Source organism: Xiphophorus couchianus, chromosome 5 (assembly GCF_001444195.1).
Source record: "Xiphophorus couchianus chromosome 5, X_couchianus-1.0, whole genome shotgun sequence".
Classification (NCBI taxonomy): domain Eukaryota; kingdom Metazoa; phylum Chordata; class Actinopteri; order Cyprinodontiformes; family Poeciliidae; genus Xiphophorus; species Xiphophorus couchianus.
Window position 1 is genome coordinate 11,658,389 of NC_040232.1, and position 25,335 is coordinate 11,683,723.

The following is a 25,335-nucleotide window of genomic DNA, read 5'->3' on the forward strand; positions in this document are numbered from 1 at the left end:
ATTGGTAAGCAAGACAAATCAGGTCAAAGTGTTTTTGTTGACACATGTTCTTAACATGTATCTCCTTTTCATCTGCATTGGGTGTAAGAGACTCATGAAATGTATATGGGAGGATGGAAATGACCAGGTACCAACTATTTATCTGAGAGGGAATTGCAAACCCAGTGCATCATCCACCAACACTACAATGACTGATTACCAAGCAGGTAGACTTAAGGCGGGTCCAGTCCAACTAGTTAACCCCATCATGACTGCAGCTGCTTCACAGCTATGATTTGAGCTAAAACTGGAGGGAAGAGCAGAGAGCTCAGAAAAAGTTGCAGCAGTAAAATAAGTAAATCCCAGCCTGGGGTTTTTCTGCATGGAGTTCGCATGTTCTCCCTGTGCATGCGTGGGTTCTCTTCTACTCCAGCTTCCTCCCACAGTCCAAAAACATGACTCTCAGGTTGACTAGTTTCTCTAAATAGCCTATCTTTATGTTGCTTTGCGATAAAGCAACATATCTCCCACAGTCATTGGGCGACGGCGGGAGATAGACACTAGCCCTCCCTGTGACCATGCAAGGAAAAGATGGATGGATGAATTGATGGATGGATGAATACATAGATTTATATAGTTTAAGCTCTAAATATTAGGAGCATCCTTGTCAATGTTTGCTTCAGACTTAGCATCTATCATAGCTTGTGGATCGACAGAGTCATAGTCTGACTCATAAGAGTTTGGACCCTTTACACGGTCAAAGGCCATATTTTATAATCCTCAGGAAACAAACTGTCAGACAGGATGAACAGTTTGAAATCCACTTCAGACATATTGTCTACTAAAGTCAATCAATAGCCTTATATACTCTCATGACCCACCATGAGTCCTTATGACCCCTCTGTGATGTCACTGCCCTAGATGTTTACAATGCAAAGATTTTATTTTCACTAGAAAACTTTTAATTTTTACAAAATTCTGTATTGTAACTTTATTTATTTATTTATTGCTAATCCCCTTGTGCTTAATTTATTATGTTTATAAAATTGTTGAAAAGCAAATATACCTTAGATTATTTGCTTTATTGTGAGGCTCAGTGACAGACATGTCCTGATGCCACCTAAAGGTCTGACATCTAGACAGCTGAGGCCTGGAGGTCAGATTAACTCATGTAGGCAGCGCTCTGAACGTAATGCAGAGCTATATTTCACTGCTTATTATTTCCTTTTAGAAGAGAGAAAGTGATGAAATTTCACTTATTAGCTTGAAACACCAATTACCCTAACTTGTAAATGCTTAGTGATGGTAAAAAAGGAGCATTAAATCAGGTATAATCAAATGAATGAAACGTTCACCATGACCTACTTTTTAAAATTCTGCATCAGTGTTTAATTATTAAACACACTTCCTGTGCATTTATCACACATGCTCTCTTGCAAAATAGTGCAAGTGACCATTTTGTGAACAAACACAGAAATCCTTTAAAACTAATGATTTGTTCGGTTCCTTTAGGACACTATTTGAAACAGGAACAGAGTCTATGCACAATGTAGCTGTCTCTGGTTGCTCTACGGAGGACAAATATAGTACCCGTTGCCATGGTTATGCCAGAGAACACATTGCCACAAACAGCTTTGAGCACCACGAGGACGCACACCTACACACACACACACACACACACACACCCGACACTCTTTTCACCACGTGCAGATAAGCAGAAACCTGTTTTTGACTAATTGTACTGAAGCAGGTAATCATTTCATCTGTTTGCATTAGACGTGAAAATTTCGTGAAGGTGAAAAATGAGCGCTTTTGGAGAAACTGTTGCCTTTCTTTTTTTCTTTCCTTAAATAAGTTGCTGACCAACTCACCGTCACAGTGGGGATGGCGGTGACGAGGGAGTAGACCAGGACCGGCGGCGCCTTGCTGTAGTCCTCTGGTCCTGGGTATGGCTTTGAGTAGGCTTTGTCGAAACAGAAGAAGCCCTGGATGTGCACGGGGAACGTGTCCGTGTACTCAAAGTAATACGCCAACAGAACGGTCCCTGCCATGATCACCAGCTGGAAATAAAACATATTGGTAGCAGCGTCAAGATTGGGGAAAAGAGAGGGCAGCCAGAAAAAAAGAGAAAGAAAAGTAGAAATATTTTTTCCTTCACAGAGCAAAATGACGGATGCTTCCTTAATGTGTAAAGTAAGCCATTTGTGCGAGGAGAGAGAGAGTGAGGAAAGAGGTTGAGAGGGAGGGAAGTAGATAGAGACGGAGGAAGATGGATAAGGAGGAAGCAGGAGAGGAGAAAAGAAAGCAGAGTGGGAGAGTGAGAGATCCCTTCAGCAGTGTCAGTGTTCAGAGTAGGAGGGGAGAGAAACAAACTGAGCTCGCTTGGGAAAAGAGGAAATAAAGCTTCATGCAGAAGCAAGAAAAGGGAATGAGAAAAGGATGAGGGGGACAAACAGATGGGTGAGCGTCAGAAAAGAGGGGCAATGAACAGAGGGAATAACACAAGTAGAACAACATATGCATGTACTATGGATCTCTGCATAACTTAATTTATGGCTCTTCTGACATTTCTAATATTTCAGCTGCATGAAAAACACACGCAACATGACCTCCATAACTGCTAAAAATTCAATCACAATCATTCATTAGCAATTCATAACAGAGTGCATGGGTGAAATGAGAGAGGAAGAGGAATGGTAAATATAGAAACCACAAAAAAAAAAAAAATGCATGCATGCATTTCAGCACAGATGAGACAGATACACTGGTACTAATTAAACAGCATACTCATGCTACTGTTTAAAAAAGAACATACAATCAGAATCCAAGCCTCTCTCATTCTATGACTGAAGATCTGTGGTTTGTGCAAAATCCTGACAATAACCTAAAACCATAATATATTAAGAAAACAAGCACAGCAAAGCCAGCTGTTGATCAGTTTGACTTCCATTTGCAGCCTGGATATTTACGGGATGAGCTTGCTGTGTATTTGAAGGACAAATTTGTCGGGAGAAAAGCGTGAGGGGGCTTCTGAGGGCAGACTGAGCTGGATTAAAGCTGCAGGGACACAACTCTTTGCTGTTTCAGCTGTTTGATGGCTGTTCATAGCCATTCCTTCTCCAAAAGAGCAGACATGTATGTACTGCGGTCATAAAAACATGACATGTAAAAACCTAATACTAAAAACTGTAAAGAGTACTTTCTAATTGAAAAGATAGGATAATCTCTGCTGTGACCGAGTAAATACTGTATCTCTGGATCTGAGAGTTAGGATAAAACAAAGATACCGCCATGAATAATGTAAACAGATCTAGAACTATGTAGTTGTAAAAGAAGTTAAAGAGAAAGAAAATCAAATTTGGCTTCTTCTAGGAATTGGCAAATACACAATAGGTTTTATTTATCAAAACCTGACTTAGATCTGGGTGCAGTAGTGATCAGAAAACAAGTTTCACATATGATTCATGAAATCATGTGCAAGCTGTGAAGCCTGAGGCACAAATAGGCAAGTGTTTATATATCTGGTGGCTGAAAACAATTGTAATTTATAAGCCATACGCCACAGAATTTGAGACATGGATGTCAATTTCTTATTTTAATATCTTGCTGCTCAAACATAAATATTTTGACAGTCAGACTGCCGAGTCAGAAGTTGATCTGGCAGTTCTCAGACCTACATTAGTTTGTAACGTCACAGAGCCTCAAATTAAACCTAACTGTCCAGCACAATATAGAGCAGAACTGGACAGGACAAATGAATGCCACACACTATCTTGGACGTGTTCAGCAGAGCTCCTCCAGCCGATCCCAGATTCAACCGTCTCCTCTTCAATAGTTCCACACATTCAGACACTGCCGCCCTCCCCTCTTTTAACCTCTGCATGGAGAACACCTGCACTGATATGGCTTTAATGGTTTACCACTTAAATGCCCTCTTACATTTTGGCATGGTGGAGGACAAAGTCGACATAATAGTAATGCATGTTTTATGTACGCGACATCACTGAACACTGATATTTCTTTATATCTGTTTTGGGATTTAATTTTAATCACACATACAGTCCAGATTCATGCAGTAGCACCGATGGAACAGTCATCATTCTGAAAAAATCCTCTGCTCGCTCCGGAATCTAAAATGTTTTCTATTTCAGAAACTTTTTTTTTTCCATGTGTCCTCCTCATATTAAACAGGAAAGCACACAATTTTCCTGTTTTCAGCTAGAGTCCTCAATATTTGAAATACTGCATTGATGTAGCAGCATGCAGTCTATGGAATGCGACTGCAATCAGCCTTCATTATCTTCAAAGTAAACTGTTGGAGAAAAATCACTCAGATATAATTCACAATATGGAAATTATGTAAATTTTGAACTAAAATTTTAGCTTTTCCTAAACTCATCTCCAAGTGGACACAACCAAAAATGAATCAGAAAATGACTGTCCTTCATGGATTCATCATGTCTCCAAACTCAATCAAGGGGCCCTTCAAGCATTCATGTTGCTCTCTCTATGTCTGTCCAGAAACTAGTGCCAGCGCTGCTCTTCAGGGCTACTCAGAGGGTTCAAGTAGCTGTGATGTGGAGCATGTTTTGTTTTAACTGTCTTTGTTAAGGAAGGATAAGATGACCTCAGTCTCACCTCTAATCTGTGTGCTTTCTTTAAAGATGCTGAAATTTAGAGAGTGACACCAAATGAACTGTAAACTAAAACAACGATCTGACAAATGCATCTAATTGGGATTCAAGTTATCTTTTACCTGGGGTCCACAGTACCAGTTAGCTTCATGCTCCAAGCACAGCATAGCCAGACACAACCCTCCATGCAGCAAAATTGCTTTGTTTCTCTCCTTTTTCTTTAATCTCATAGAGCTTTGTTTGTGGTTTTGCATTTGATTGTGTGGGCGTGTTTCCATGTGCACTGAATTTGAGGATATCTGTTGGTATGTGGGTGCATTCCCATGTCTCATGAGGAACTCAGGCACAGGCGAGCTATGGTGAATGTTTCTTTCCATCATCCGGTCCTCTGTTCTGCCCAGGCTACAGAAGGCTTGAGGGAGGGAAGTGAGGAGAGGTGGGAGGACGAGAAAGATAGAACATCTACAAACACCCATTGAAGTTAAATATTTGAAGGCAACTGCTGAAACGCTCCTGAGAGATTTATGTTTTACATTTTTATATAAAGTTTTGCCATATGTCAGTATTAAAATGTCTCAATCAGCTGAATGTGCAGCACAGCGCATGACTGGAGACAGACAGACATACAGACAGACAGACTGGAGTGTTGCCTTTTAATGCAAAAACATATCTCAGCGTGGAAGGTGTTGAGAGGAAGAAAACTCAAAATTACCTATTTTTACTATCAGTGAGGTGTTTATAAATGGAGTTAGAGGAAGCACAAAAGGTCTGAGAGCTCCTAGAAAACTGGATTTTCTACGGATATGACGGCTGTTTAGTAAGGCTCTAAACAGCTGAAGTGGAAGCTGAGCATATCACAGGACGCACTATAGCTGCTCTGCTTTATCCTTTTCACATTCTGGAAAAGGGAATATTAGTAACCTTTTAAAAGTCTCACAACTAACAAAAGGATCATATAAGACGACGTTGAATGGACATATTCATTGATATTCTTAGTAATGCTAGGTGCTTCAATTGTGCTAATCACTTATATAAAGACACTGAAGACAGTTTAAAATGCCAATTCTGACATAATATTGACTTCGTTTTAAAATAACACTAGAATCCCATTTGAATGTAGAGTTCTGTAACACTGACTTATCTTTGCGTCACAAATGTGGTATGAATAACAGAAATAAAATCAGAACAACCTTTTGATTATAATGACCATGTTATTGTTAGCCTTAAGAACTCACTATTTAGCACAAATATTTCAATGCTTCCTTATTAAATATGGTGTTTACTTGAATGTCCTTTGAGCTTTTATGTGCAGCCCTCTCTGCAGACACTGAAAGTTTTACTAAATACTCCTGAAGGTCAAAGCAACTTCAAGTTGATGGTCTTTAATTAGCATCAAGGCGACGCTACAGTCTCCTTGGAATATTAATTTGCATAAATGGAGGCCTTCGGCAGACAGAAGGTAAGAGGATCAACGCCATTATGTGTTTGTTCTTTGTTTGCGAGTGCTTCTTTGAATTTCCAACTAAACGTCTTGTCAGTATGACAAAAACTCCAACTATAGTCGACGTTGGTTTTCTAAAAGGGACCGAGTTGCTTGCTAAGTTTTTGGGTCTGACGAAAGCACCACTTTGGTCAGAGACTAAAACCTAACAACTAATTAAAATGTTGTGAAATGACAGCAGATAATTAATCTGATTTATTTCAAATCCTGTATTTGTCCAGGTGGCCACATAGCCAGACCAGCAAATAAGTGTTTAGCAATGCCAACGTTCTTTTTATTGTCTTAATCAGACTTCCTGATGTGAGGATCTTATCTGTCGTTTTCACTTTGTCCACGTTCTAAAAGTTTTCATTTAAAAGGACATGTTTTATACTCAAAACATTCACCATAGAATGAAGCCAAACACACCAATACATGTCCGGGTTTACCTCTCTTTTCTAACCATCGCCAATTTGAAATGACAGGCACCATTTTAACTATAAACTAAGTCTGCCATATTGTTCTCACAAGAACTCAAACTACATTTAATAAAGGCTGCCATTTTGATTTCTTCTCCTACCAGCAGTTTATACACATATTAATTAACTCTGGCAGACATTTACACATGCCTCATGCTGCTTGATTGGATTTATTATCCTGTGATTTGGTAATTACCAGTTTAATAAATTCTGCTGAACTGTTTGGGGAAATAAATAAATGCCTGTGATTGTTGTAAATGTGTAATGAAATAACAGATCAGGGGCCGAGTCAATTCTCTTCTTTGCAGAATTATGTTAAACTTGACTTTCAAATTTCCCAAATCCTTCCAGCAATGTAAGCTTTGAAGAACATGCAGATAATCATAAATGTTGCAGCTCAGCTGTTGCACAAATTTCATTTTATCTTCTCCCTACTTGATATTCTTGGGTGTTTGGTTGAAAATGGATTAAATTAAATTTAAGGTTGTATTATACAGTCAGCACAGATTCTATAAGTATATAGAATGGGAAAGATCAATAAAAAGTATTCAATTTCAGCTAATCAGGCAGCCTAATAAAAGCTTGAAGCTAATACCTCTGAAGTTGAAAACCAGCAAAAGGAAGAAATCATGTCACAGAAAGTGAAGAAAATGCCCAGAAAGCCCTTGGACTGAAGACGCAGAAAATAAAATGTGACAATAATAGAGCATTTTAGGTAGGGAAAAAGCAAGGCGAAAATAGATGGGGCATCACTAATGTCTCCTGGGGCCAAACTGAGTTTGCACACGCAGTAAACGGTGCATGTCCACCATTGGACTGTGGAGAGCAGCCAGATGGCAGAGAAGTCAACTGATAAAGTCAAACATGGTTAAGGAGGGTGAGAAATTTGTGGACAATGGCTGGTGTTGAGTTGACAGCACCCCGCTGGTGCACTACGAATGTCAGGATGAACCAGACTCGAGCCGCTCTGTTTTCCTGCTAACAAAACCGGTGTCTTTATTTAATTAAAATAAAATGGTATGTGAATCTAATGTTTAAAACATGAACATGGATTCAACTTTTTATAGCTACTGACCAAATAAACATTAAGATGATCTTTACATATTAATTACTGGGACTGGCTTTGCAGGGATCAATAACAATGAATCTAAAATTTAATGCAAGTTTAAATATCTTCTCAAATCTTTCCAAAAGCTGGCATTTACTGTTATTTCCAGTGTCAGGCTGGTTTTGCAAGTTTTTATTGTTACTTCCTCTGTTGTCTTTGTCACAAAAATCTTCCCAAAATTAGCCTGAGATGAGGCGGCACCTCTCCGCCTGGTTTTCAAATCTGGTTCCCAGATGAGCACACATAATTACTAGCTGGTGTGAACAGAGCATGTGAGTATTTGACAGCAGCCATGGTCTTAATTCTACATTTTTTAGGAAACAGGCTTAGACAGTGATGGCTGTTTTTTCTTTTTTTTTAAATTGCATGCTGTCATATGGGAGTGAAAAGCTGCCTAATGCTGAGCACCAAAGTCATTACATTTGCCCCATATTCAATAGAAGAAGCCACATGAGACTGCTGAGACAAACAAGGGCAACACACAAACTGAGCTTCATCAAATCAACACTGGTGATTACAATACATAGGCTTTACTGCCCCCTAGTGGCAGTGGATTGCATTCAAACAAGTCGAGAAAGAAAAGCAGATGAGACTGAAAGAAGTGAACTAAAGGGAGAGGTAGGGTCGAAAATATATCACTGGGAGGCAATAAAGGGGAACTGGAGGAAGATAAAAGATGGGTGAAACTGTTAAAGAGACATTAACTGATCACAATAAGCAGCAGAGCAAAGCTGAGTGTGCCACTGGGAAATAAATCAGAGGGTGCAGAAAAAACAACAAGAGTGGCTCCAGAGGAGCAAATAAGGACACATGAGAGACAGAAAGAGGGTGAGAAAAGCAATATACAAAGCAAAGCAATGCAGGGGACGATGGCAATGGGGATGAGCAAAGGAGTCACCCATCTTATGGGCACTAACGCAAACTCTCTTCCTCCTTCATGTCTCTGCCAGCTTCTTCTCCCTGTTTACTGAATCTGCTTTACCACCTTAATTCATTCACTCATTTTTTTTGTATCAAAAGAGTTTATTCTCCATTAGAAATACACCCATTTGAATTCTGTGGCAAATGTCCAATCTTTCTTTTTGGTAAAGCTTTAATCTCGGGATACAGATTTCTCCTAAGAACCGCAACATAAAAGTGAAACAGCATTCTGACTTCTTTTTTTCCACTGGCCTTTATTGTTTTAGCATTGAAAAGCTATTTATGTTAAGCTGCTGTAATGCTGTTTCCTATCATGCTGGGTATGCTGGTGTTTTATAGAACACTTTACGTGGAAAATCAGCACCTTCAAAACAGGGATCAGGGTTTTGAACCATTTCATGTAGGAAAAAACAATTACCTGATACACCACACATTTCTAAAGGATTTTAGTTTATTATAGAAAACCTTTCAGCAGCAGATATATAATCTTTTTCCATTAGTAATTTCACAATATTCTGAGTAACAAGCAGCACAGGCAGCAGAAAGATTCAATGTGTAGTTCTGAATCTTGTATTAGCATGAATCTTAGAAAGAAGCAACACTGAGGGATGATTACATACCATCAAGTCAATTTTATTTTACAGACTCGCTGCAGAGACGATCATATCTTTTTATTTCAGCAGAGATCATTTGACTTCAACTACACCTCAGACGTAGGCAAGTTCTTTTAATGCCTGCGCATAAAAGGAGATTGTAGAATATTGTGATATATATGGGTTTCTCATGCCTATGTCTCTCTTTTTTAAACAAGATAACAGGTTGGAAGCAGCCCGACTAACAAGTGTCCCCAGAGCATTGAGAAATCCCAGTGCGGCAGAGAAACGGGCAGGTGTTATTCATGGAGTCTGAGCGGTAACGAGCTGAAAGTAGGAAATAATGTAAGAATGAACCGGTGAAGGTTCTTTGTGACGGTATGGGTGCTGAAGAGGAAGAGGTATTTAAAAATAATCAATGCAAGAAATTCTAGTTAAGAAAATGAGGATAGTTATTACACTGAGAAATTAGTGTAATAACTATATTTAGGATGATCCTGAACAGCTGTATTACTGTCCTGTCAAGATTTGTCACCTTCCCTGTGTGCAGTTGGTAGCTTTTGATAGTGCACAAATTGATCACAGCAAGGTTTAAGAGAAACATGTAAATATGAAGGTGCATTTTCAAATGACCTACCGGGTCATTTACAGGTCATTTGAAAATTACTTACATTTTCAAGATGTTCTAAGTTTTGCTGATTTGGCACAAACAACGTGGTTCAAATCCGTTGTTTGTGTCAAAGAACGGATTTGAACATCTCTGATGGCAGACAACAAACAGACAACAAATAAATCACCTAAAGGTAATAGATGTACTGAGGAGATGTTGAACCAAGATGGGAATATAGATAAATGGAGCAAAAGCCCACTTTATTGTTGGCAACTGTGGAGTAATGAAAGCAATTCTTACATCAAAACTACCATCCATCCAACAAGGTTGAAGTTGACCTACCAATATTAGGTCTCAGATCCATAGTTATAGGTAGAAACAAACTTGTAAGCTCTGCAAACTGTCCTGCCAGGATTGAAAGAGTGACACAGAGATATAACACACAGCCTGCTGGAGCAAACAAAGCTGAGACAGAAGAAGATCCTTCACTGTCCAGCTAATATGAGAAATATGCTGATCCACAAAATCTGATTGAGGTACTAATAAATATATTGTTGTAATATATCATAAGATATTACTACAATTTGTCATATGTAGTTGAACAGACAGACAACCATGCGAGGAAATGCTGCCGACAAGAAGAACCAATCAATTCACCACACACACGGACACGCCAACACAAAACAGTGTCATCTATCTTATATGCTACAGATGGTAACCATCACAATGTAGATGCTTAATAACAAAAAATCCATACACATCCATATATATGTCAAAAATAAACATATAAACATTTACAGGGCAAAATGTATGAATTTTTGTGTGACATGAGGAACAATGCAATGCTCTAGCACAGTTTATTTTGACTTATGTGCCTGACAGTGTGGTGGTAAAAGCTGTCGTTTAGTCCTTTGGTGCTAGCAGTCAGACTCTTATACTGTCTGCCAGATGGCAATAGAAGTCTGTGTGCTGGATGACTGTGGTCCTAAATGACGCTGTGTGCCTTTCACAGACACTGGCTGCAGTAAATGTCCTGGATGGAAGACAGACTGCAATGTGCCTCCTGCTTCCCTTTTCCAGCTGTGCAAGGAGCTTTTCCCACACCGCTCTGTCATTCAGCTTTCCAGCACGCTCTCTATGCTACACCTGTAGAAGTTGGTGAGGATGCTGGTCTTCATGCCAAACAGCCTCACTATCCTCAGCAGATATATATTTTGAGGTTGCAACAGAATAACTTTGTTTTGAAGCACTTAATGTATCTGGACATCCTGTATGAGGATCACAGCCAGATGGAGAAGAAATGAAAGGCACAGAAATATGATGTGATGGTGCAACATCTTCTGAAACCACAAAGTCTAGTTATACTCCAGATTAATATGAGAGATGTGAATGCCAAAAGGGGAGTGGAGGAATGATTTATCACCCTTGGTTTCGTGTTTATCAGGGAACTATGACCTAAAAGTTACCACAAACCCTCCTGCACGTTCTGCTTTCCTGAGCCCAGAAAAACTCCTAAACAGATTGGATGTGGGACTTTCTTTTTGCTGCCAAAATTTACTCTTGATCATAGCTGAGGGACGGAATATGAATGGATGAGAGAATCAAACGCTTTGTCCTTTGGCTCAGCTCCTTCTTCACCACAACATATCACAGTAACTCTCATATTGCTGAGGCTGAAGTCCTGATCTTTGAATCCACTTCAAGACATCTCTTGAGATATTTGCTGTGGTGATGCTTTTTTTTTTTTTAGAAGTGACTCGGAGGCTGGTCAGATTTGATGGTAAGATGGTTGGAGACAAAGTGTAATACTTGAAGGATCAAATCCATCCCTGTATATGAACGCATTGGGCTCATTGTTGTGCGCTATCATCTATCTCACCAAAACATAAATAAATACTAAATATAATATAGTGAATCATTAAGAATGGGATAATGCAAAACGCAATAAATGTGGTGAAAATTCAAAGAATGTGTTTCTCTTTTAGAACTAATGTGCAGATAATACGCAAATTTGTTGTGCATGAAAAAAGTAGAAAATCAAATGTGTGCTTAAAATTGTAAAATTACAAAGAAGAGAGAGGTTATAATTGACTATAAAAGAGATGAGGGATAACAGATGTGCTGAGAATTAACAGAGACAGCATAGGCTGTAAAGCTGAAATATGATTTGGTCTGATGCTCAGCCGTCTGTTTATTTTACAGAACTCACAAAGCCATGGGAGGAAGCAGCCAATGAGGCATGAGGAAGGATTGACAGGGAGGAAAGTCGACTTGTCTGAGCCAGCAGTTCAGGCAGGAGTGAAGCTGGGAAGCCTGCATGCTGTGATCCGGGGGGATATGATGCAATCAATGAGCGATTAATACGATATCTTACAACTGAAACAGCAGATGCCTCCCTGGAAATGTTGAGTCTAAACGGCAGAGTGAAAACCTCTCCCCTTACATCATATTTGTCTTTAAACTCTCTTGCAAAAATACCCATACCTGTTGACTGTTTTCACATTAAAAACACAAACGTAGGACTTCATGAGATGAACCAACACAAAGTAGCTGGTAATTGTGAAATGGAAAGAAATGCTAAACTTCTGTCTAAATTTTTTACACATGAAAATGTTTTAAAAAGGTGTAGAATGCATCTGTATAGACTTGAGGCTTAGGCAGAGCTTCACTTTCCAACAGGTTAACAACCTAAAATATTACTGATTCATATGCTCTAGATTTTTATTTTGAAAAAACATGAAAAAATTTTGTTTTTTTCCTTTTTCCATGATTTATTGTATGATATGAAGTAAAGGTAAAATATGCTGAGGTTTTGTTGTTGTAGTGTGACAACATATGAAAAAACTCCCAGGGTCTGAATACTTTTTCAGGGTATTTATGAGTCAGCTTTAGAACAGATTTTCACAGTCAGTCCATCTGACCCTGATGACATCAAGTTCTGAGCAAAAGTCCTCCCACGAGGCTGTGCTGGCAGTAATTCTTCCCAGCCAGCAGGTGGTGGTGTTTTCATGTTAAGTTTGTTATTGAACAGTAGAATCAGTTCAGAATCACATGTATAATGGCTGACAGAGGCAGTTTATCAGTCTTCATTTAATCATTCTTCATCCTGTTTGTTGTTTAGAGAAAGCACTGCTTGTGAGTATTTTGTGTTATTTTATTACATCTGAGACAACATTGAGCTATATTTGTGGGCATTTATTTTGTAAAAGGATGATGTTTGTAAGGCTGATTGTGACATGTTATTTACACAGTATTAAGCATTTGTGCCCTTACTATTTGTATGATTTGACTACTGTGGTATTCTAATTCATGTTTTTCATCTTTATTTGTAGTTTCACTCTTTTGGCAATTGAAAGCAACGTCAATTAAAGGGACATACGCCTGACAATCGTCTGAGAGTTTATCTATCTGCACAACTGTTACTTGGAAACACAGTGGGGGCAGAACAGTGAAAAAGCACAGATCTACACAACAAGCAGTGAATGTTTACATCGAAGATCTACTATATAAACTAAAGATGTCTCAAGAAGCTGGAAAGGCTCCGTCATCTCGCTCCAGCAAGACACACCTGTCAAGTTCAAGTAAGTCGTCTGCAAGCATGGCTGCTGTAAATGCAAGGGCGAAAGCTGAAGCAGCTCGCACTAGAGCAGAATTTGCTAAAAAGGAAATCGCAATGAAAGTTAAGAAAGCAGAACTGGAAGCCACATTACTGGCTCTTCAACACCAGTGTGATGCAGAGGCAGCTCATGCTGAGGCAAACGTTTATGAGGCAGCTGCTAATGAAGAAGAACATATGTCTCGACCAGAGCAGCAAAATGATGATTCTTTAGAACGCACTGGCAATTATGTGAAAGAACAACTTGTCTTAAAAGGTAGTGTGACTCCATTCGATATTCTAGAGTACAATGAACTACCTGCAGCCATGACATTTTGTCAACCCAAACAAGAACCTGACCATTCCATAGACACTCTGAAAGACTATGTTCTTCCATCAAACATGTCAATCAATCATGAAGCTGTTCCTCAACTATCCCAGAGTAATCCTGTACTTAAAACATCACCAAGCTTCAAACGTGATGTCCAATCAAAGGACCAAGTTAACATGTCTGAATTAACGAGGTTCCTGCCTAGAAGTGAGCTACTCACTGGAGGACTAAGGAAGTTTAGTGACAAACCAGGAGACTACTGGTCTTGGAAATCCTCTTTCGAGAATGCAATCCGTAACTTACATTTGTTTGCCAGTGAAGAACTAGACTTATTAATCAAATGGCTTGGCCCAGAGTCTGTGAAGTACGCAGAGCGTCTAAGAGCAGTGCATGTCAATAATCCTGAACAAGGGTTGCTTAAAGTTTGGGACAGACTACAAGAATGTTATGGCTCTCCTGAAGCCCTAGAAAGGGCACTGTTAGATCGGATGCTACAGTTCCCTAAGATCTCAAACAAAGATCCACATCTCCTGAGAGAACTTGCAGACCTTCTACTGGAGATCGACTCAGCAAAGAGTGAAGGTTACATACCAGGTCTACTCTACCTCGACACAGCAAGGGGAATCCACCCTGTAGTCGATAAATTACCTTTTGGAGTACAAGAAAAGTGGATGAACCATGGGACTAAATACAAAGAAAAACATTCTGTGTCATTTCCACCATTTTCTGTATTTGCCAACTTTGTTGCCAGTGAAGCAAAAATGCGCAATGATCCCAGTTTTAGACATTCAGTCCAGCAACCACCAGCACCTCTCAAGATGTTTAAATATCAGGAAAGACACAGCAGGAAAGAACCTATCTCAGTAAGTCGGACAGAAGTTGTAAACTCTCAACTAAAACCTATGGCTGAGACAAAGATTGTGGATGTAGATAAAGAATGTCCCATCCACAGAAAACCCCATGCACTGAAAAGATGTAGAGCATTCAGAGAAATGCCCTTTGAGGAACGAAAGATCTACCTTAAAAAGAACTCAATATGCTTCAGATGTTGCGCCTCTACCAATCACCAGGCTAAGAATTGTAGTACAGAGATAAGCTGTGCAGAATGTGGCATCAACAGTCATGTTTCAGCCCTTCATCCTGGTCCAGCAGTTTGGGCAACAAAACCACAACTAGCTGTAAGGCAGCCAGTGGACGTTCACGGCGGGGAGCAAGATCAACCATCACCTACTGCTATCTCTACCTGTACACAAGTGTGTGGAAGTGAAATTGAAAGTCATTCTTGTGCCAAAATCTGTCCCGTGTTCATCTATCCAAAGGGGTCTCCTGAGAAGAAGCTGAAAACATATGCAATCTTAGATGACCAAAGTAACAGGTCCCTTGCTAGATCTTCAGTCTTTGATGCCTTCAGTATTACAAGGAAATCTTATCCTTACATGCTAAAGACTTGTGCAGGAACTGAAGAAGTAATGGGGAGAAGAGCTCACAACTTCATTGTGGAATCAGTGGATTGCCAGTCACATCTGTTGCTAGAGACGCTTATCGAGTGTGATATGTTTCCAGACAATCGGAATGAAATTCCAACGCCTGAAGCTGCTCAACACCATTCCCACCTACAGGACATAGCTGCAGAAATCCCCAAGCTGGATCCAGACGCTAGCATCTCGCTTCTCATAGGGAGAGATGTTGTCCAAGCACATAAGGTTATTGACCAACGTAATGGACCTCTAAATGCCCCATTCGCTCAGAAGCTAGCTCTTGGATGGGTCATAGTTGGAGATGTTTGCCTCGGCGGGGCACACAAACCTGACTATGCTAATGTCTTCAAAACCAATTTTCTGGATAATGGTCGGCCCAGTCATTTTCTACCGTGTATGAATGCTATTCAGGTGGCAGAAGGCTTTGATTCCCCAGTTCCTCAAAAGGTCAGTTTCTGCACATCTACAAAGACAAAATGGTCCGACATCACAGACATAGGAGAAACAATCTTTCAACAAACAAGCTCAGATGAGAAACCTGGCTTCTCACAAGAAGAAAGAGCTTTTCTCCAGATAATGAACAAGGCAGTCTTTCAAGATAGTTCAAATAGTTGGGTCGCTCCACTACCCTTTCGTTCCCCTAGGCCGTGCCTTCCCAACAATAGGCAGCAGACTACACAGCGCCTTACTTCTGTTCACCATATTCTGAATAAACGTCCTAAAATGAAAGAACACTTCCTACAATTTATGCAAACTATACTCGATAACGGCCATGCAGAATTGGCACCCACTCTCAAAGAACAGGAGGAGTGCTGGTATCTCCCTTTCTTTGGAGTTTATCACCCTCGCAAGTTAGACCAAATTCGGATTGTGTTTGACTCCAGTGCACGTCATGATGGATTGTCACTCAACGACGTTCTTCTTACAGGCCCTAATCTTAACAACAGTCTCTTAGGTGTTCTAATGCGTCTCAGAGAAGAACGAGTAGCAGTGGCTGCTGATATTAAGCAGATGTTCCATTGCTTTGTCGTCAGAGAGGACCATCGGAACTTCTTACGATTTCTTTGGCATGAAAACAATGACATGGAACAACCAATTGTGGAGTATCGCATGACCGTTCACGTTTTTGGCAACAGTCTGTTGCCTGCAGTTGCAACCTATGGGCTTCGTCGTGCATCAGAAGACCAGGAGAAACAAGACAACACAACAAGACATCTTGTAGAACGTCACTTCTACGTTGATGATGGCCTTGCCTCCTTTTCATCGAGTGATGAGGCGATCTCCGTTGTCAAAAATGCTCAACAAACTTTGGCTACATCCAATTTAAAGTTGCACAAGATTGCATCTAATGATATTGACGTGATGAAAGCATTTCCCAAGGAGGACCTGGCAAAGGACCTTAAAGACCTCAACCTTGGAACAGACCCTCCACCAATGCAAAGCAGCCTTGGAATAAGTTGGGACATCAACACAGACGAGTTTACCTTTCAAGTCTCAAATGAAGAGAAACCTTATACACGTAGAGGAGTGCTGTCAACTGTAAACAGTTTGTACGATCCGCTTGGATTCGCAGCCCCAGTGAGTATTCAAGGTAGAGCCCTTCTAAGAGAGCTTTCAACTGAAACCATCAACTGGGATGACCCACTTCCAGAGAGGAAACTAGAGGAATGGAGTGCATGGAGGAACTCTCTAAAACATCTTGAACAAGTGAGGATCCCTAGACAATACACCTCCCTTTCATTTCATAATGCAACAAACAGAGAATTGTGCATGTTCTGTGATGCCTCTACTAAGGCAATTGCTGCCGTAGCTTATGTCAAGATTTCAGATGCGGAAGGCAAAAGCGAACTTGGTTTTATGTTTGGAAAAGCAAAACTTGCTCCACAAAAAGAAGTTACCATCCCGAGGCTAGAACTTTGTGCTGCTGTCCTTGCCGTTGAGATTGCTGATATGATATCTGAGGAGATTGATGTTCCCTTCCACTCAACAAAGTTCTTTACCGACAACAAGGTAGTTCTCGGCTACATTCAGAATGAGTCCAGGAGATTCTATGTTTACGTCTGTAACCGGGTGCAAAGAATAAGGAAGTCATCTAATCCAGACCAATGGAACTACATTCCTACAGAGTTGAATCCAGCTGATATAGCTTCAAGATCCATCCCAGCTCAAGCCTTGGAGAACAGCAAGTGGCTCACAGGACCAGATTTCCTATTGAGGCTAAACAGGCACACTGAACAAACTGAAACCTCATTCAACCTAGTTGACCATGAATCCGACCCAGAGATTCGTCCTACAGTGACCTGTTGTCTAACAGTACTAACAGACTCTTTCGTAGACCCAAGTCATTTCGAGTCATTTTCATCATGGAAGTCACTGTTGAGGGCCATCGCTAGACTGGTTCACATAGTCAGACTGTACAAGAAGGAGAATCAAACGAGCAAATGTCAAGGTTGGCATATGTGCAAGGATCTGAGCCCAGATGATTTTCTAACGGCAAAGCGTGTCATTTTGAGCAGCCTTCAACGCAAGAGCTACCCTGAATTATTTGCATGTATTAGAGATCAGAAGGAGATCTCTAAACATAGTTATCTCAGGAAACTGTCACCCTACATTGATGACTCAGGTTGTCTCAGAGTAGGAGGTCGTCTTGCACAAGCCAATCTCCAAAGCGATGAAGCAAACCCATATATTATTCCTAGTCATCATCATCTGACGACCCTTCTGGTACGTCACTATCATCAGCGTGTACAGCATCAAGGACGTCTATTTACAGAAGGTGCTGTGAGGTCAGCTGGCCTTTGGATCATTGGTGTAAAACGATGCATCAGCTCGGTTATATACCACTGTGTAATCTGCCGTAAATTGAGGCGGAATACGGAAGAACAAAAGATGGCAGACCTGCCAATGGATCGTACCACAGTTGCTCCTCCATTCACTTATGTCGGAGTCGATGTCTTTGGACCCTGGATTGTAACTTCTCGGCGGACACGGGGAGGCCATGCAAACAGTAAACGCTGGGCTGTTATCTTCAGTTGTTTGAGTACTAGGGCCATTCATGTCGAGGTGATGGAATCTATGGAGTCATCAAGCTTCATCAATGCCTTTCGAAGATTCGTTTCCATTCGTGGACCGGTGAAGCAATTGAGATCCGACTGTGGAACTAACTTCCTAGGAGCATGCAAGGACCTTGGCATAACTCCAACACACTGCAACAATCGAGAAATTCAGAATTTCTTAAATGAAAATGAGTGTACATGGATTTTTAATCCACCTCATGCCTCACACATGGGAGGAAGTTGGGAGCGCATGATCGGCATCACAAAGCGCATACTAGATTCCATGTTGTCAAGTACTCCAACTCAGCATCTCACCCACGAAGTGCTAGTTACCTTTCTAGCTGAGGTAACTGCCATTGTGAACTCTCGACCTTTAACTCCAGTCTCTTCTGATCCTGATTGTCCCTTTATTCTCACACCTGCTACCCTCCTAACCCAAAAGACTGGGGATTCCTCTATACCTCCTGGAGACTTTGAGAGTGAAGGCCTTTACAGACGTCAGTGGAGGCAGGTGCAACATCTCTCGAATGTTTTTTGGCATCGTTGGAGGAGTCAATACTTGCCTACTTTGCAACCGCGACAAAAGTGGCAATCAGAGAAGCCTAATTTTCAAGTTGGAGATCTTGTGCTTTTAAAGGACTGTCAAGCCAAGAGGACCCAGTGGCCCATGGGCATTGTGGTTAATACCTTCCCTAGCCAAGATGGAAATGTTAGGAAGGTTGAAATAAAAATCAGTTCTGGAGGTACATGTAAGACCTTCTTGAGGCCAGTTACTGGAGTTGTTCTCCTTCTGAAGAACACCTGTAGCGAGGACACTAGTTAAACATAAGGTGACATCTTATGATGTCAGGCGGGGAGTGTGCTGGCAGTAATTCTTCCCAGCCAGCAGGTGGTGGTGTTTTCATGTTAAGTTTGTTATTGAACAGTAGAATCAGTTCAGAATCACATGTATAATGGCTGACAGAGGCAGTTTATCAGTCTTCATTTAATCATTCTTCATCCTGTTTGTTGTTTAGAGAAAGCACTGCTTGTGAGTATTTTGTGTTATTTTATTACATCTGAGACAACATTGAGCTATATTTGTGGGCATTTATTTTGTAAAAGGATGATGTTTGTAAGGCTGATTGTGACATGTTATTTACACAGTATTAAGCATTTGTGCCCTTACTATTTGTATGATTTGACTACTGTGGTATTCTAATTCATGTTTTTCATCTTTATTTGTAGTTTCACTCTTTTGGCAATTGAAAGCAACGTCAATTAAAGGGACATACGCCTGACAATCGTCTGAGAGTTTATCTATCTGCACAACTGTTACTTGGAAACACAGTGGGGGCAGAACAGAGGCCGTCGTATCAAAATGACTCTCTAAAAAGGAACGTCGGAAAGGGTGCCGTTATAAGGCCACATCAAGAGAGGAGGTGAGATGAGGATTTATCATCTTTCCATATTGTTTTCTTTTTACTGTTGTTCTATATGTTAAACAAAAGGCGCACACTTCTAAATGAGAAATAATGAAATTTTTCTTCAGAAAAATAATGCGTTCACTCAGGGACAGAAGATAAAGACATGAAACAGAGCTGATCAGAGTCAGATACTGCAGACAAGAGCTCAGATAACAGGAATGATGAAATGTCTTCAGGACAGACTGAGGGACAGGAAAATTATCATCAAGCAGATACAAAGATAAGGGTGAGCGATACAGTGTGAGCAGCAGAGAACCAGATTGCATTGATAAAGACGGAACGAGAAAAGGAATCATCATCAAGATGGCAAGAGAGGAGCAGGAATCACACAGGGCATTTGAATAGAAAAGAAGCAGATAATGAGATGCTAATGTAGCAACAAAGGACAGAGTGCCCTCCGGGGGGAGCTATGCAACAGCAGGCGGCTTCTGTAAGAAAACAGATGAAGATGAATTTAATTCAATTTTAAATTCATTTTTAAAATTGAATTTTAAAAATACCCTTTACTAAACCACCACAATGCGTGCGATTTCAGTCTAGTTCATACGAAGTGATTAAAGTCAAGCCAGATTCACCTCTGGCTGCATCTGAGCTAACGCAAACAGAGGCAGAAGCCTCCAACAAGGATGAGAAAATAGGAAGAGAAAATAGGAAGAAAATTCCATCCTGGGTTTGAATTTTTATCTCCAGTTTGTGGCGTGAGGTGAGCACACAAACGGGGTCCTCTGAGAACAAAATCTACATTAATGAGACACAAATATGAAGACAGAGCTAAAAGAAACATCTGAAAAAAAGGAGAAAGGAGACTCAAGAGAAAAGATGAAGCTGGACAGAAGCACTGAGGAGCAGGGAGAGGTTATGATGGAAGACGGGCTTGAGTGGGTGGAGGAAGTGATGAGATTTTATGTAAAAGGGGGATAAAATGGAGCGATCTGGTACAAATGATGTAATTACTCAAGTGAATGAATGTTAAAGAAAAGTGATGCCAAGAACTTGCATGAGGAGACCGCCTGTGAACGGCTCCGGAGAGCATCAAAGAGAATACTGTAGGAGGGGAGGGGTAAATATATGCAAAGCTATGAGTAATTGTAAATTTGTGCAATAAAAACTCCCCCCCCGAAACGCTGCGCCGAATGGCTTTATGTTGGAAGAGTGTAACAGTAGTGGTTTGTCTGAACTGTTGAAAAGCAATCGTAGGACCTCAAGAGGATGTTACGAGTGAGCTCCAACAGACAAAAAAAAAACAACAGGGTCGAAATAAGTTCTTCTAAAGATCTTTTTAAAGAGGAGGTTGTCGCTGCAGCTGAACTCAGTTACAAAAAAAGATCAAACGTGAAATGAGACAAGATTTTCAAAAACATCAGAAGTTTGGGCTTTTATCTCAAAAGTTTTCTCAACCAATCTTTTTCTTTTCCTAGCCTGCAGGATTTTTTTTTTTATCTTCAGTATGAAAGTCCAAGCATTTCACAATTATAGCACTTTAAGAAAATATTCATACTTCCCTTGTGCGGCCACAAACTTTGATTTATTTTCTGGAGATTTTACGTGATAGACCACCTAAGTAGTGCATAATTAATCAATGTAAGTGAAACTACACATAATGTTTGTTAAAAATTATTTCCATGGAAAATAAATAGACAGTGTAAGCCTTGGTCACATTTACTCTAACAACCCAAAATAAAATCCAGTGCAGCTAACAACCTTCAGAAGCCACATAATATCTGTGAAGGACTAAGGTGCAAGTCACAGCCCAATGATAAAGCTGTGGTAAAGTTGTAAGAGTTAAGTTGAAAATCAACATCCCAAGATTTGAGTATCTCACATTGTACTGTTCAATCCACCACCTGAAAATACAGAGAATATGGCATAACTGCAAACCTATCAACATATCTCTGGTCACCAACATGCAGATTGGGCCTCTTGGCAGAAGTAGCCAAGAGGCCCATAGTAACTCTGGAGGAGCTGCAGAGATCTACTGCTCAAGTGGGAAAATCTGACTGTCATAATCCATAAATCTGATTATTATGAAAAAACAGCAAGAAGAAAGCCATAATTGAAGAAAATTATCAGTCATAAAACAACCAAAATGTTTTTGGCCTGCATGCAACTGTGTCGAAGAAATCTCTGCACATCACCCTAAACACACCAATCTCAATGTGAGACATGGCGGTAGCAGCATCATGTAGTGGGGAAGCTTTTGTTTGGCAGGGAAAGTTAAACTGGTTAGAGTTAAAAGGAAAATGGATGGAGCTACATAAAGAACAAAAAACAGTTAGAAGCAGAAAGGCGAAGGTTCACTTTTCAGCAGGACAACCCTGAACATACATAGCTACAATGGAGCAGTTCAGATCAAAGCATACCCATGCAAATAGTAAAATGAAATAGAGTGTAAAGTCTAGACATCAAAATGCAATTGAGAATCTGTGGAAAAACTTGAAAAAATTCCACACAAACTGAGTTTGACCTGTTTTACAAAGATGAATGGGCAAGAAAATTCAGTTTTTAGAAGTGCAAAGCCAAAAGATACACACCCATGAAGAGCTTTATTTCCTAAATATAGTCCAGATATGCTCTATTTTGTGTTGCTCTTCCACAAAAATATCCCAATAAAATTCAATAAAGTTTGAGTTTGTAACGTGACAAGAGTTGAAAAGCACAATAGGGAGATGATAACATTAGCTCTGCACATTTGAAAGCTCATTAAACTTTCTGCAGCATTGTAATTGCATTGTCTTCTGTAGACCTTAAACAACAACAGCAAAAAGCTATGTCAACGCAACCTACTATCATTGCTGTGGTTCACACAACTTGCAGCATGGGATGGCCAAATTGGGTTTCCCTTCTTAATTAGGGCAATAAATTTGGAAATATTAGCAAAGGCCACAAGGGCTGCGCCAGGTCATTAAGGGATTACACAGAGAAATGAAGAGCCGTATGAGGGAGAGAGAGAGGGAGAGGAGCAGGAAATGATGAGCGAAGAAAGCTTTGGAGAGGACTTCCACGATAGATCCCTTCACCATCCTTTTAAACGTTATCACTAAGTGATTCATGGGCTGAGGATAATTACCCATTTGTGTTAATTCATCCAAATCAATCACTCTTTTTTGGAGTCAGTGAACTGAAAACAGAGCCTGCCATCTGATTTCTGCAGCTGACAGTCATTCATGCTAATCTGCCATGAGAAAAGCATCAAAGGCTGAGAGATAGAGATACAAGCAGAGAACATTCACAGGATGGAAAATGTTCTTTTTTATGCTCATTAGTGTTCTTTATGGCATTTAATCTTCCTGGATGTTTTCAGAACTACCAAAGTACCTGGCAGTTTTAACTTGATTCTCTGCCACAACCCAAAGGGATGTTCTGTCTGTCGAACCAGATCACTGTGGGGAATATTATTTCAAGCTCACCTCCACGAAGAGGAAACAGGGCACGATGTAGGTGCTGGTTTTCAACTGGCCTCTGTCTGCGGTAAGGTTCATCATGGGCCTCCTCTGCGATGGTCGCTGACTGTCAATCATCTGTAGGAGATAAAGTTCAATGTAACGCTTTTGTTTATCACATGTATTCATCTTTGTGTAAAATAAAAATATAATGCATAGCCATGCAATAAAAGTATAGTTAAAACCGAAGCCATGGTTCTCAGTCAGAAAAGGTGGATCGCTCCCTTTAGGTTCAGGTTCAATCTTTCCCTTAAATGCAGACGTTTCAAGTATCTTTTTCATGAGTGACGGCAGGATGGAGCAGATGGGTAGATTGGGACCTTGTCTGCAGTAATACCTCACTGGCATGGAAAAGTCTTGGGTTCCCCTAGTATCAGTTGCATATTGTCACTGGTAAAAAGGAATGTGTTTTCTTCTGGTAAGTGATATCTCTACAAAACCATTTTTGACAATAGATGGATGAATTTATGAATACATTGACTCAGAGTCACATTCCTCTTGTTTTTCTCCGGCTTAACAGAGCTATTTATTCTCCTAAAGATTGAGACAGGTTCAAAAGTAAAAGGGCAGGTGATTTTTTGCTTTGGGCAATTTGCTTGGCTCCTTAATCTGTGTTGTCTTCACATCAGCCTGGGATCACTTCCTCTGCTGTACTGACCCACAGGTGTCACAAAAGCTTAGGATGAGGCAGAGGATGCGGAAACTGGGTTGCTGACAATGCCTCACTACTTCTAGCATTTCACTTCATTTTCATTGGATATCAATCTATTGCTCTTTATAAAGAAGTGATGAAAATTGTCACCTCAACATATGAACCAGCCACCACTAGAAACAAAAACCTTCATTTATTACCAGAGTGTTATAAACAAAATAATGTCAACAAAATTTTGTTACACAGTTAGGAATGTTAAACATGATGCTAAGACATAAACCAAATGCTCTGAAAAAGTACATGCAAATTATTACTTTAGATTTAGCCTAATTTGAGCCATCATATTTCTCCTTACAGTGAATATATTCCTATTGGTGAAGCCTTAAACATTTTGATGCCTTTTACAGCTTACTGGAAATAACTGCAATTTATATCTAATCGTATATGTTTTTCTGTCTATTTTCTTAATTATTTTTGTATACTTTATTTTAAATGTCTGCATTTTCTTTATTTTAATATTCTACCTCAGTTCTTTTGTGTATCGATCATGCATGATATGAAGAAAAATAATGATCACTATCATATATTGTGCTAACATATGAAACTTTAGTGAAATACTCCATCCCTCATGCCAGTTTTGCCTTTTCTCAAGTGTCTGCTTATTTCATCAAAAACCATATCTTTAACTTCGAAGTGTGAGATTCAGACTGTAGTATTCTTGTGATGGTCTGATTTTCTTTCTGCTTTAAATAATTGAAACATTCGTAAAATCCTGTGATAATTAAACAGATAAAATAAACTACGTGTAATCGTAGTTTACCAGATAAAGGTTGCCTTTCTGAGGATTTACAGAAATGGCAACAGTTACAGAGGATCAACCCTTTACAGTGAACAAAAGAAGCAGGATGTATCTAACTAGCATATTGAGGACAATTTGAATAATGTACAAACCATGCACTCATAAGTCTAGATTTCCGATAGCCTTTGTGTCCCGCATTTCTGCATAAAATCCTTTTAGAGTATAAATGGGGAATCCTTTCTCTACCCACCATGAGTAAAAGGTATGGAAAAAACTTTTTTTTTTTATGCAAACGCACACCTACGCTTTTTGCTACACACACATTTGCAGATGTACAAAAACGCACACAGTGGTACATCCTGCATGATACATAAAAAAAAAAAAACAACAAAAAAAACACACTCAGGTATACAGACACAAACCGAACAGGGAGGCAATGGGAGAATGGAGGAGGAGGAAATGAGGCTGATAGGAGGAGATCTAAAGTGGAAACAGAGGAGTGATGATCAAAAACAAAAGCCTGACAGAAAGAGAAAGAGACAAAGTCATGATGCAGATGTTTGGAGACAGAAGTGTGGATGGTGAGATAAAAAGCAAGCAAATTCAGCAATGGGAAATAATTGTGATAGTTGGATAACAGGTAGAAAGAAAAGAATAAAGCCTCAGATCACAAAGAGAAAAAGAAAAAAGGAGAAGGAGCAGAGAGTTAGAGTA

The 25,335-nt window shown here is 39.9% G+C and overlaps 1 protein-coding gene and 2 long non-coding RNA genes across 6 annotated transcripts in view; 2 read left to right on the top strand and 1 right to left on the bottom strand.

Annotated features, from left to right (window-relative positions):
* Positions 1–25,335, bottom strand: part of plppr2b (phospholipid phosphatase related 2b) — a 63,497-nt gene that overhangs the window by 33,447 nt on the left and 4,715 nt on the right. For 2 of the 3 annotated variants that reach the window (XM_028018889.1, XM_028018890.1), the window contains exons 3-4: positions 23,138–23,248; positions 1,851–2,039 (exon numbers count right to left, since the gene is read on the bottom strand). In XM_028018889.1, the coding sequence (XP_027874690.1) occupies positions 1,851–2,039; positions 23,138–23,248 (300 nt within the window). Of the gene's footprint in view, positions 1–1,850; positions 2,277–23,137; positions 23,249–25,335 lie in introns of those variants that run through there. The other variant, XM_028018891.1, reaches the window with a different exon arrangement.
* On the top strand, positions 12,776–13,189 carry LOC114145368 (uncharacterized). Its single transcript, XR_003595670.1, has 2 exons — positions 12,776–12,939; positions 13,137–13,189. It is a non-coding gene; the product is annotated as an uncharacterized LOC114145368 (long non-coding RNA).
* Positions 18,946–25,293, top strand: LOC114145367 (uncharacterized). 2 transcript variants are annotated; one of them, XR_003595668.1, is made up of 3 exons: positions 18,946–19,294; positions 19,492–19,616; positions 25,282–25,293. It is a non-coding gene; the product is annotated as an uncharacterized LOC114145367 (long non-coding RNA). The 2 variants fall into 2 exon arrangements; XR_003595669.1 differs by lacking the exon at positions 25,282–25,293 and adding an exon at positions 22,221–22,234 and having other exon boundaries at positions 18,947–19,294; positions 19,492–19,613.